Source organism: Protobothrops mucrosquamatus, unplaced genomic scaffold (genome assembly GCF_001527695.2).
Source record: "Protobothrops mucrosquamatus isolate PMUCROS unplaced genomic scaffold, P.Mucros_1.0 scaffold1575, whole genome shotgun sequence".
Taxonomy (NCBI): Eukaryota; Metazoa; Chordata; class Lepidosauria; order Squamata; family Viperidae; genus Protobothrops; species Protobothrops mucrosquamatus.
In genome coordinates, this window is record NW_015387739.1 from 19,582 (window position 1) to 32,245 (window position 12,664).

Genomic DNA, 12,664 nt, shown 5'->3' on the forward strand with positions numbered 1-12,664 from the left:
GTAATTCCTCAGATTTAATTTTGATCTTTGCCATGTAATTTAAAAAACAGAATTATCACTAATATTATTTTCCGCCCTAACCTAAGGGCTGCAGCTGGATTATAATTTATTTCGCTTAGTTCTTCAATAAATCTGTAAGATAAATTAAGCTGCAAGAAGAAGAACTTGTCCCAAACTACTATGTAAGCTTCATCGCTGGGATTGGAAACATCATCTACAATTCTGTGCACATCTAGGCCATATAGTTAACATAATTTATTCCACTTAATTGATTTTATGATAACTGTCAGTTGTTCTTCTTTTGAGTTCAGAGTGACGTTTGGGCAGATACATCATAAGACATAAAAACAATTAAAATACTACAAAATAAATACATTTGGTAACCAAGTAAAACTGTTAAGGTAGAAATTAATACAACCAAGAAATTGGGCCCTTAACACCACCAAATCATCATGGCCTTACAAAAGGGCCATCCTGATAGCTGAAGGGAGAATATTCCAGAGGGCAGGGACTGTGATGAAGCCTTTCTCAAGCTGGTAACTCCTCAACATATTAGATTAAAGCTTCTGTCGTTACTACTGACCCAGCCAAACTGGAGATGCTGACAGCTGCAGTCTAAAATAGGGCTGTGAGATTTTGGTTTGCTGATATTTTTATTTGTTAAACAAATTTATATAGCTGCCCATTTCACCAAAAGCAACTCTGGGCGGTACACAACAATCAGATTTTCCATATTATCTCAGGACTCCGGATGCTTCACAACCCCAAGAGATGTTGTTTGAAAGAAAGTTCACATTGTGTGCTATACCCAAATATAACAATGTTGGATTGACTTAAATATTTAAGAAAATTTATATGACTGCCCAACTCACTCTCAGTAACTCAGCTTGGGCTTCATATGTGGTATGAGCCTAGCCAATTTTGAATTAATTTGCAAATAATTATATGTCAATGCTGCTAACATTGGATGTTCTTGCTTTGACAACATATGGAGATGCAGCCTTTTTCTTTCTTATGCTTTACTCTTAGAATTAGATGATACTGGGTGAGGGAGAGGAATGTGATGGGAATTAATTAGACATACAATATTGTAATAGTATGTGAATTCAGGGAATTTGTAATAAGATGATAAGGCATGGCAGGATGAAGAACTGGGTGGAAAGCCAGCATTTCAAACTAATTGGAGAATGTGATTTATGACAGTTAGTTGTAGGAGGGAATTGTGCTTTGATCTATGTGCTGAGGGGAGGGGAAGTCAGATTTTGGCTTGGACTATGTAAGTGCCGATGTGTTGCTGCTCGAATAAAGATTCTTTAAGGTAAACAATGCCTCAAAGTTCTTTGAAGAGTTTCATATGTCGGAACCATAACATTAAGCCAAAATCTCCAGTTTTCCTAACTATCTAGGGGTCCCGAACCCCAGCTGCTGTCCCTAGAAAGGAGGGATAAGCTGGCAAAGATTCGGGGAAGATTTCATCATGGACGAAGAGGAAATGCCTGAAGCCAGTACCCCGGCAACAGCTGCTACCCCAGGGGGAGGACAGCGACAGCTGGCTCGCCGGTGCAGAAGGAGCTTTTTCAAGCCTCCCAGCTGGGGAGAGCTACCAGGTCGTCTGCCACTGAGGACTCAGGTGAGTGGAAATATCTGCCTGCAGCTAGTTGTCAGTCACTGGAGAGGCTGGTGGAAAAATTTGAGGGGCTAGAAATGAGAAGCAGAGAGCAACCTTCCCATTCCCCATGTGTCAGAGATTAGGATGATCGACGGGGCAGCCTTCAACTCCTGCTGATAGGAACACCCAGCCCCTCCTTCGCAGATCAGGAAGCCTTCCTGTCCCTGAAGCCCCCTACCAGGTCCTCCAGCCACACAGAGGGAGACACTCCAGTCCCCGCCCCTTCAGAAGCCCCGACCGCCACCGATGATGTGAGGGCCTCGGCAGTTGCCGGGACAACCAATCCCCAGACCGATGTGCATACTGATCACCCAATCTGGACCCCCTGCAGCAATGGGGAATAGAGCAGCCCCTGCAGGTGGGAGATCAGCAATCTCTGAGCCTGCAGCAGCTAATAGGGGCCTTGCAACAACTGGGAGTGATGCAGAGGCCAGAAGACCAGCAACCGGTGGGAGGACAGCCGCAGCAAGGGGGATGGTCACCACCCCAATGTACAGCAACCACTGAGGGGTCTGCAGATGATGGAGTTCCAATACAACCCCCTCCGAGGCTGCAGGGGGCCCTACAGCAGTTGAGGATGCCACAGCTCCCAGCAGACCAACAGCAGGGGGAATTGCAACAGACCCCAAATGTGCCACCCCTGGAAATGCAGCAGCAGCCAGGGTGGGGGCCCCATCAGCAACTGGGAGTGCAACAACCACAGTGGGGGCCCCAGCAGCCATTGAATTAGCAGCCAGATTGGGGCCAACAGCAACTGGGGGTGCAACAACCACAGTGGGGAGCCCAGCAGCCAATGATTGCTCCACCATTCAGAGCAACCTTCGATGGGGACCCAGAGAAGCTGATTTTTTTTCTCAACCAAGTGCGCTCTCATTTGAACCACTGGGCCTATCTCTACTCAGACCCAGCCATTATGGTCGATGTGATTGCGTCCAGCTTAGAGGGAGAGGCATCCGAATGGCTGAACAACTTATATAATGAGCAAGCCCCCAAATTGGAGGACCCCCACCTCTTCCTCCTAGGACTGAGAGATAAGATTTGAGGACCCATCCATTGCCCTCAAAGCAGAAGAACAAATCCATAAAATAAAGCAAGCTGGCAGGCGTGCCCTGGAGTACTCTGAGAGTTTCCCTAACATATGCTTTTGTTTATGCTACAGGATCTGTCCTTTTTGTAAGGGGGGTCAGATGTCAACGCTGCTAACATTGGATGTTCTTGCTTTGACAACATATGGAGATGAAGCCTTTTTCTTTGTTATGCTTTACTCTTAGAATTAGATGATACTGGGGGAGGGGAGGATGAAGAACTGGGCAGAAAGCCAGCATTTCAAACTAATTGGAGAATGTGATTTATGACAGTTAGTTGTAGGAGGGAATTGTGCTTTGATCTATGTGCTGAGGGGAGGGGAAGTCAGATTTTGGCTTGGACTATGTAAGTGCCGATGTGTTGCTGCTCGAATAAAAATTCTTTAAGGTAAACAATGCCTCAAAGTTCTTTCAAGAGTTTCATATGTCGGAACCCTAACATTATATTTATTGTATTTCATTTTATATTCAACCAAAGTTTAAATCAAGTTTATAGAAATTGATTTCCTGCAATATGTTAACCTAATTACAAATGAATTTGAATCCAAATCTTCCCATTGTTCCTCACTCTTAATGCAAGGGAAGGGCAACTTCCTACTGTCAAGGCAATTATTTCTGACATACCTTGAATTTTCTTCTGCAGAAATTTAGATAAGTCCAGTCATAAAAAACTGATTCAGGTAATATGAAAATTCCAGAACGTTCCCTCTGCATCTGTTATGCTAACCAAAAATGTAGGCTGGGTACAAGAAGAAAATCTAACAAGGAAAGATTTAGAGGGCATGATAGGTAGAAGTCTCTTTGTAAATCATTGTTTTGTGACTAGCATACCAACCATATTTCTAATCTGCACACAGTGATCTTTCCTATTACTGGGCTAGCTGAACCTGAAAGTGCTCCCATTCATAAAATCATTCATGTTTGCTATTTGCATCTGATAGAAAATTCCCTGTTCTTTCGCAAAGATTTATTTTTATTTATTTATTTATTTTATTTAAGAAAATTTGTATGGCCGCCCACCCAATCTCAGTGACTCTAGGCAGCTTACAAAAATAAAAACCCAATATACAAACAATAAAAACAATAACCTCCACCCCCTTTTTGGAGCAAATTGGTGACCTTCATGCATATAGGGCAGTGGTGGCGAACCTATGGCACGGGTGCCAGAGGCGGCACTCAGAGCCCTCTCGGTGGGCACGTGCGCCGTCGCCCCAGTCCTAGGCCTTCAGCTGGGTTTTATAAAAGCTTTTTGCTTTAGGCCTCCGCCACCATGTGCAAAAAAAAAAAAGGTTCAATCAATCAGTCAATTTCAACTTCTCGCAGGAAAAAAAAAGATCTTGCAAAGTTGGAATTCATTGATTGGACTTTTTAGTCCCACCCAGTCTGCCGTTACCACCGCAACCACACCCACCCAATGGGCCACACCCACCCAATGGGCCACACCCACCCGGCACCCCACGATGCATAAGTGGGTTTTGGGTTGCAGTTTGGGCACTCGGTCTCTAAAAGGTTCGCCATCACTGATATAGGGGATTCAAAGCAAAATCAAATCTGGAGATCAATCTCCTGGTCCACTGAATGCAGATTCTGAGATGAAAAGGGGATGAAGAGTTCTAAATGTTACGAGTCAGTTAACATTCAACTGCTTAATGACATTCATAAAGATGTGCTGAGTCTGACACTAAATTTGGAAGCAGCCATAACAATCTGTAAGGCAGTGATTTCTAGTTAATTCAGTAATTCTTGGGATCTCCACCACCACGTTTCGTATTGTATTGTTTTTAACTTGGATTTTGGTACAAGTTCTTATATTGCATCTTTAGCCAGCCGAACCAACAGGTTGAAGAACAGCTTTTATCCATGGGCTGTCAGGCTTCTGAATGGGACATAACTTTATAACTTTATGCATGACAGACTCGTGAGGCCGGCGTGATGTGCAATTAGTTCACAGGGTGAAATAAGTTGGGGGGGTTGTAGTCACCGAGAGTTTGTGGTGAGGGGGGACACAGAGGGAGGCTCAGCCAATTTCACTGTATATATGTTATACTTTGATAATAAAGGGTTTATTATTATTATTTAAAATGTTGTACTGTCTGCCTTTACAAATTTATAATATATGGATTTGGATTATCTGCAAAAACTCCAAACAAAAATAAGCCCTTCCCCTTCTATACTCAATATATAATCCCTCAGGGATTATATATTTACCATTTTGAAAATTTACCATTTTCAAACCTTCACACAATTACTAAATCTCTTTATCACATCATTTCTACTTTATTTCCAAAATCCTGTATTAATGTTATTTTCACTATTCAATCTTCCCTTTCCTCTAAAAAAAATAAATATCAGTAGACATAATATAGTGTGCTCAAGGTAAGATCTTGGAGAAAGTAACTTGCTTTATACCTGGAGGATCAGGTTTTAAAATTATCTTTTATATAAAATATTTCATTATTTCTTTGAAACCATTATGGAAAAAAGTAGAAGAAAAAGAAATACAATACATATAAAAAAGGACACAAATAGGAACACACGCCAGGATACTGTGTAGTGTTATCTATAATATATGGATATTTATGCCTATGAACTGTTGAAGGAAAAGACTTCATCATGGTTCAGTCCAAGCTGGGAATAAACAATATGGCGACTGCTTTAGAAAGAAGGTTGCATTTTTTTGAAGAGGAGAACCAGACAGAAAGATGACTCTGGAGGAAAAGAGAACGAGCACATGTAGGGAGTGGGTTTTTATACCTTCTTGAGCCTTTTGTTTGGAGTTGTTCCTGTGGCATGAACTTTGACCTGAGTCTGAGTGTGCCTTTCTGGTATTCTGATGGTGGTGGGTTAATTCTATTATGTCTCAAAGGTCAATCCTGCTTCCCTGTGGCTGTGGCTGATGACTCTTAGATTTTTGGTGTGAGGGATTGTTGATTCTAGGGATCTTTCTTCCTAATCCCAGTTTCCTGGCTCCAGTCTTTCTGACAAGATTATCACATCTGCAATTCTGCACACTTGGTTTCTGTTTGGGACAGAGAGACTTGGGGTGGGGTTGGTTTCTGCTTTTAAAATCCTTTAGGGAAATATATTCTGCCTTTTAAATATTTCCAAAAATATTTCTTTCTCTGGGGGGTGGGTGCTGACTTCCCATAGAACATTTGACTGTTGCTCTACTAGGAGCAATCTCAGTGATTTGCAGTCACCAGATATAAGGGAATAATAAGAATTTCGCAACTTTCTTTGTCATCATGGGGAACAGTTATCTCAGTTTTAATTGGCATCTGTTTAGGGGAAGATCTATAAAGATAAAACGGGAAGTACAGCAGCATGTGTGTTACCAATTTATTTTCTCTGACTAATCTTACTGAAAAGGATAACAGTAATCTGTCCAGATTTAGGAATTCTACAATACTTCCATTCCAAAAGCTCAAGGAAGCTTTTGCTACAGGCAAGTGAGAAAGCTCTTCAATCTACTCCATGGAAGATCCCTCAAACACCTTGTGAATATGAAAAATTCAGGTTAAGGCCAATCTAATAAAATTCATGAGTTATCCCCAATTATTTTTCATAGTCAGTATGAATATGGTTTGATTTTTACTTTTATCCAAGAGTCAAATTTTAAGTTTCAAATTGCTGGTTGACTCCCAAACTTTTATTATATGAAAATAATGTAATAAATGCTACTATACCTAATAGTACCATGAACAATACTAATAGATAACAATAATGGTGGCTTCATAAAAGTAGGTAGCATTTAAAATATGAAAAATGTAAGGTTTTCATCTGATCAGTATCAACAAGGGCACTGATAATTGGTTAAATATTGGTGAGGTGGGTGAATACAAGTAGACATATCTTTCCTAGGGTGAACATGAATACAGGGAGATATAGCTTTCCTGGGACAGAGGAGATAAGACAACGGGGAGGGTAGAAGATCACAGACACACAATACAAAGCATGCTGGTAAATGAAGCCAGTTACAATACAGGAGATAATAATAACTCAAGGCCACTTTTGCTGGCAGCTGACCATCCAACCTTGGAAAATTGTAGGAGATGTCCAGGCAAAGCCCAAAGGTGGGGTCAAATGTGTCATCAGTTTGGAATCTTTATGCAGCCATAAGAGACCTAAGTCCAGCCCTCCATGAATTGTGTTGACTCTTATCTAGTGCCAATTTGACTTGACCATTAGTAGATCAAATTCTTGTATATAGGTAGTACGTAATAAACTTTTAATTTGTGCCTGACATTAACCTGGTCTTGTAGCTAGCCACCTCACTTTGGCATGGAGGTCTACAGAGACCCCAAAATATTAATTGACTCCAATTGACTTTTAATCATTTATTGACCATTTACTGACCCCCAGACATTTACTGACCCCCCCTTAACCCCCACTTGTTTGTCCAGCTCTATTAACCCTTGGGGTCAAAATTGGGGACCTTATCCTGATTACCTTATCAATTCCAACACTGCAGAACAATGACTTGAAAAAACAGATTGTTGATTTAGCCCTTTCTTAAAAGGCTGCAAAATATATAGTAAGCATATGTGTGCATACAGACAGGCATGTTACAATTAAAATTTCCTTGATTTATATATTGTCTTTTTCACTGAAATGAACACTCAATTGTATCCATTTACAATTATCAAAAATATGGATCACTCCTAGATTCTGTAGCTGGGAATGACACAAGAGAAGTTCTTCTTTCATGTGCCTGATAGATTGGCCTCCACTTGGAAAAACAAGTAATCCTACCCTTTGACCTATGCAGGAATCCACTACTTTAGTAATCCCATCACACAGCCATCTAGTCTCTTTTTAAATACCTCCAGCCAGTGGAAGGGGACAGTGGGGATTAATGCTTTAGTCCCCATCACAACCCCAATTCCAGATCAGTGTTGCAATTTGCCAGGAATAAACCAGGTCCCATTTGTTTCATCTTCTAACTAAAGAGTACAATCATAAAAGATTTAGTCTAGCATCTTGTTTAGTGCAGAACCTGTAACACAAGACCCAACTCTTAAAGGCACAGAACAGATGCATAGCAATCCATCAGATCTCTAAAAACTACTATGATGTCTCCCCTATTATTTATACTTTGTTGATGAATTTACAAATCTGCTTCTCATGCCACACAGCTCTTAAGATTTTCTGCCCATGAAAATAGTGAGGACAGCTAAATTCAAGGGCACACAATTTAGTCATGCATTTTGTTTACTAGATACAGGACTTTTGCTTATTTGGAGTGAACAAAAAGGGCCAGTCCAGCGATATATACTTCACTTTCCATCATGGGGTAGTAAATGATAGAGGAGCACCAGCTTGGGGAGTGATTAGCTACATAAGGACATCTCATGGTGTCAAAAGGATTTCTGGTAAACGGTCAAATGCTTTAGGACAGCGATATACACTCGTCAGGGGACACGATGGCTCAGCAGATAAAGACGCTGCATTTGTTAGCAGGAACGTTGACAGCTGGGATTTGAGACCCGAGCGCTGCACGATGAAGTGAGCTCCCATTACTTGCCCCAGCTCCTGCCCCCTAGCAGTTCAAAAGCATGCAAATGCTAGGAGAGAAATAGGTACCCCTTTGGTGGGAAGGTAAGCATCTTTGGACAACACTGGCTCCCTCTGCTGAGAAACAGAGATGAGCACTGCCCCCTAGAGTCACACATGACTGGACAGGGGAAACCTTGACCTTATGCACTCCTCAAGATCACTCGCACTGACTGTCTGCAAGTTCTTTTCAAAAATCTGTGATCTTGCCATTGTTCTCTTCAAAAGACAGAAAGTGCTATTGTGGCATGGTCCCTGGAAACCATATAAAAATGAAATATTAGATTGCATGGCATGGCAGGATCAGATGCTCAAAATTAGTTTCATACTCCTTTTATACTTAGCTTGCAGCTGGCAAGCATAGTCAGAGACAGGATCTTTTTAAGGCATGTTGGGAATTGCTCTCATTTCACAAGCCTCTCCACCACCCACAAGCTGAGCCTGTGCTTCAGTTTTTAGCATATTGCTAACTTGCAGCGTATCAACACTTAGGAGGATGTTGAGAAAGTCTATTCTGATTAGCCTGTAGTAACTTGCTATTTGAGAAACTAATGGGAAGCAAACCTGTAGTACTGTTTTTTTTTCTTAAATGGAAGAGAATGGGATTTATTCCTTTCTTACAAAACAAAATTTTAATTTGCATAGGCAGATCCTCAGAGAGTAGCTATGTCCCTCTTACCAAATGATTGGACCTCTGAGGAGAGGTCACTGGCTCAGGAGGCTGAGCAAAAGATGGGGATAATTGTCCTGTAAAGAATTAAAAAAAAGCAACAACATTCATACCGATACTACGGTGTAAGTGGAAAAGCAAATAGAAACATATGTGCATGATTTTGCAGTCTGTGGTATGTGAATTTAAGTTGCAGTGATATTCATTATAAAATACATTTACATGCATGAGACCTGCCTAATTATTTAGTAACCTAAAAGAAACAAATTAGTCATCTGCATTTATAATAAAACCTGATTCTGAGATTCCACCTTAGGCCTGCTAATTGCAGACTAAGCCCTACTGAACTTTGGGACATATTTAGGAGCCAATATGACCTGCTATGCTGCCTCATCATGGTGGGGGTGCGGTTAGTGAAGAACACCAAGAATGAATGTCAAGTATATAATCTCAACAAACAGGCACCACTATTGGTCAACAGCCATATAGCAACAAGAACCTGCTGGTATCTCTTGGAAATTATAGTTTCTACCAGAACTAATGAGCGTTCATAGATTGAGCGATTCCCCAAGCCAGCAAATTAAACAGAAAAGGCATTACAAAAATCCAATTAAAATGAAAAGAAGATAATGAAAACTGGGAGCAGCTTTTTTAAAATACAAGGAATAAGATCACTGCTGTATTCTTGAGGCTCTTTACCTGTTCATCACAGAAGAGGACTGGAAGAGTTTCATAGAACACTTTATAATTATGATTGTCATGATTTATGACGATAATTGCCAGGCTCAATTATATTGAAACTTGAGAACTACCTATCTGACATATGGCCTGGATATTTGAGGGATCACTTATAGCCAATTGTTTCTGCCCATCCAGTAGCCCAGACAATGTGCGCCAGGTTTACCCTCTTAAACACTGTCACATTATGGGGCTGAGGAAATGTGCCTTCTCTATTGTCGCTCCTACATCCCAGAGATATGAACTGCACTTTCTCCTAGAGTTTTAGAAAGCTCTGAAAACATGGCCTTGGTCCCAGGCTTGGGGCTGATATATTATTGTTTGTCTCTCAGGTACATTTTGTTTGATTTTTGTTTTCTATAAGTTTATTTCAACCTGGGCTGTCCCTTTCATTTGATGCTTTTATCTAGTTTTTATGGTTTTGTAGTTTTGTATGCTGCCCAGAGTCCACTGGTATTGAGCAGTCTAATACAGTGGTTCTCAACCTTTAATTCACCATGGACCCCCCCTTTAAATACCTTTTTGTATTATTATTATTATTATTATTATTATTATTATTATTATTATTATTTATTATTATTATTATTATTTATTAAATTTATATACCGCCCTATCTCCCTTGCGGGACTCAGGGCGGTGAGTAGCCATGGACCATGGCCATGGACCCCAAAGATTAACTCTAGATTTAAATCATAACATTTCTTCAAGCCTTCATTAACCTCTGTAACATCACAGACCCCACAGGTTGAAAACCAGTGGCCTAATACATTCAGATAAATACAAATAGGGATCCCCTATATTACCAGCCGATTAGTCTACTGAGTGTATCCAGCAAGCTATTGCCTTTTTACTAGCTATTGGACTGGCTGAAATGGGGAAAAATCCTGGTGGATGAGCTAGTGGGATTTAGAGAGGGCAGAATTACAATGGATCAGCATACCATCCTGCAATTCTTGAAAAATACACATGAGAACTGCAACACTTTTTATGCCTTGCTTTTATCAATGTAAACGTAGCCCTCAATTCCATCCTTAAGTCTATAGACCAACAGCTACTTAACAGAGTGCTGCATGAAAACAGTTATTTTTATTACATTTAACTTGAGTGACTTACTGTCTTAGTCCAAATATTCCAATCAGACCAAAGGTGAAATGGGGTGCATTTTAGGCCCTCTATTTTTTTTGTGTGGTGTGTGCGCGCGCGCATATATCACTTCTGGTTTGATTGGGATAGATAGATAGATAGAGAGAGAGAGAGAGAGAGAGAGAGAAATGCTGCTTTCACAGAATTCTGCAAGAAGAAAGGACTTACAATTACTCTAAGGCTAAAATCACGTATGCTGTTAACTTCAACGGCAAATAGGAACCAACAAAAAAGAACAAGTAATTAACAACTCTTCCTAATGTTAATTATTAAAGAGTAACAGTTCTCCCTCTTCACCGTTCTCCTCCTAACCTTAAGCCGCCTTTGACCAAGAGGACTGCCACAAGTTTTTTTGCAAGTGGAGAAATACTTTTCATTTTCAAGCAAATTTGCGATACCGTACAATTGACTCTCAAACAGATTAGGGGTTTGGTGGGAAAGAACGACTCCTTCAAGTAAATTAATGAACATTCCCCCCCCCCCCCACGAGAGGCACCGAATGAAGACCGGAAGTTAGAGGTATTCCTCTCTTTCCCCCCTTTATCTCTACGGTAACCGCATTACGACTTTGGGTCGTGCTTGAAGCGCCCCGCCCCTTTCTTTTCTTGACCTATCAACGCAACATAGCGCTGCTTTTGACGCCTGCGCCTTTCTGCTGGAAGAGCAAGCCAATGGAATTGCTTCGGAAGAGAACGCTGAAGCAGGAAAGAACGCTACGCACGCACGTAGCGCACGCACGTACGTACGCAGGGGCTGAACAGAACTTTCATTTCACTCCTTCCGCCAGGTAATAAGCGTTTCTGTTTTTTGCACGTGTGAGCGCTCGATCGCTTGCGATAACTTGTATGTCTATTAATTTATTTGAGCCAAAATATTTTCTTCCAGTTTGGGAACAAGTTTTTAATGGCAATTTAGTAAAACAACGATCAGAAATCTTAGAGCAAAAGAAAAGGAAAACATCTCGGGTGGGGAATCCTGTAAATTGAATGCCGTGACGTACTTTCTTTTTGCTGCACATTTTTCTGCTTTCTCTTTCCCCCAAATCAGCTAAAAATTCAGGTCGGGATGTTTTGGGTGCAGAACTCTGCAAAGACAACTTTTCCATCGTTTAAAAGCAGTTTTTTTTAGTGACAAGGATATATCAGGTCATATTTGGGAGAGATGTCTGCCAGGGTACAATTAAATAAGAACTGATACCTAACAACAACATTTTCTTCCTCATTCCCATTCATGGTTTGTGTAAGAAGTTAAGATGTTAGGTCTGTATGGGATCCTTGCTTAGCTTTTCATTCACTTCCAAAAAAATCCTATTTCCGTTATGATCACTCTGGATTTTTTTTTCCTTTTAGGTATAAGCACATGATTAACAAAATTACAACACTTGCTAGTACTTTTTAAAATCACATCCCTTTCTTGCTCTTTGACCACATTGTTCACAACTCACTTTCCATCCATATACATTATAAAATATAACTTTCAGACCCATTTTTTGCAGCCATCATTTTTTAATATCCATTTTTTCTCATCATTTTGAAGCAAGGCAATTTGTATAGCACCTCTTGGCATTGTCTGAAAGCAGTTGTGTTTTTTTCTACAATTATGCAGTTCCTTTCTACAGCTGAAGTGTGATCCAAAAGAAATGTGTTTGCTTCAAGGAGTTGGTTTTAGATATTATATGCATGTCCCTGGAATCTTTTCCTTTCAGATCAAAAATATTGCAGAGCTTTAGACTGTTCTTACTGTCAGAATCATTCTTACATTCTTTACAGAAATCTGCTGTGGTTAGGAGAACCTATGGTACAAATC

General features: G+C 40.5%; 1 protein-coding gene across 1 annotated transcript in view; it reads left to right on the plus strand.

The window, feature by feature from the left end:
• Positions 1–1,477: 1,477 nt before the first annotated feature.
• The window catches only part of LOC107293310 (SCAN domain-containing protein 3-like), a 15,452-nt gene continuing 4,265 nt past the window's right edge, over positions 1,478–12,664 (plus strand). The window contains exons 1-2 of the mRNA XM_015822458.1: positions 1,478–1,630; positions 7,973–8,259. Coding sequence (XP_015677944.1) covers positions 1,478–1,630; positions 7,973–8,259 — 440 coding nt within the window. The remainder of the gene's footprint in view (positions 1,631–7,972; positions 8,260–12,664) is intronic.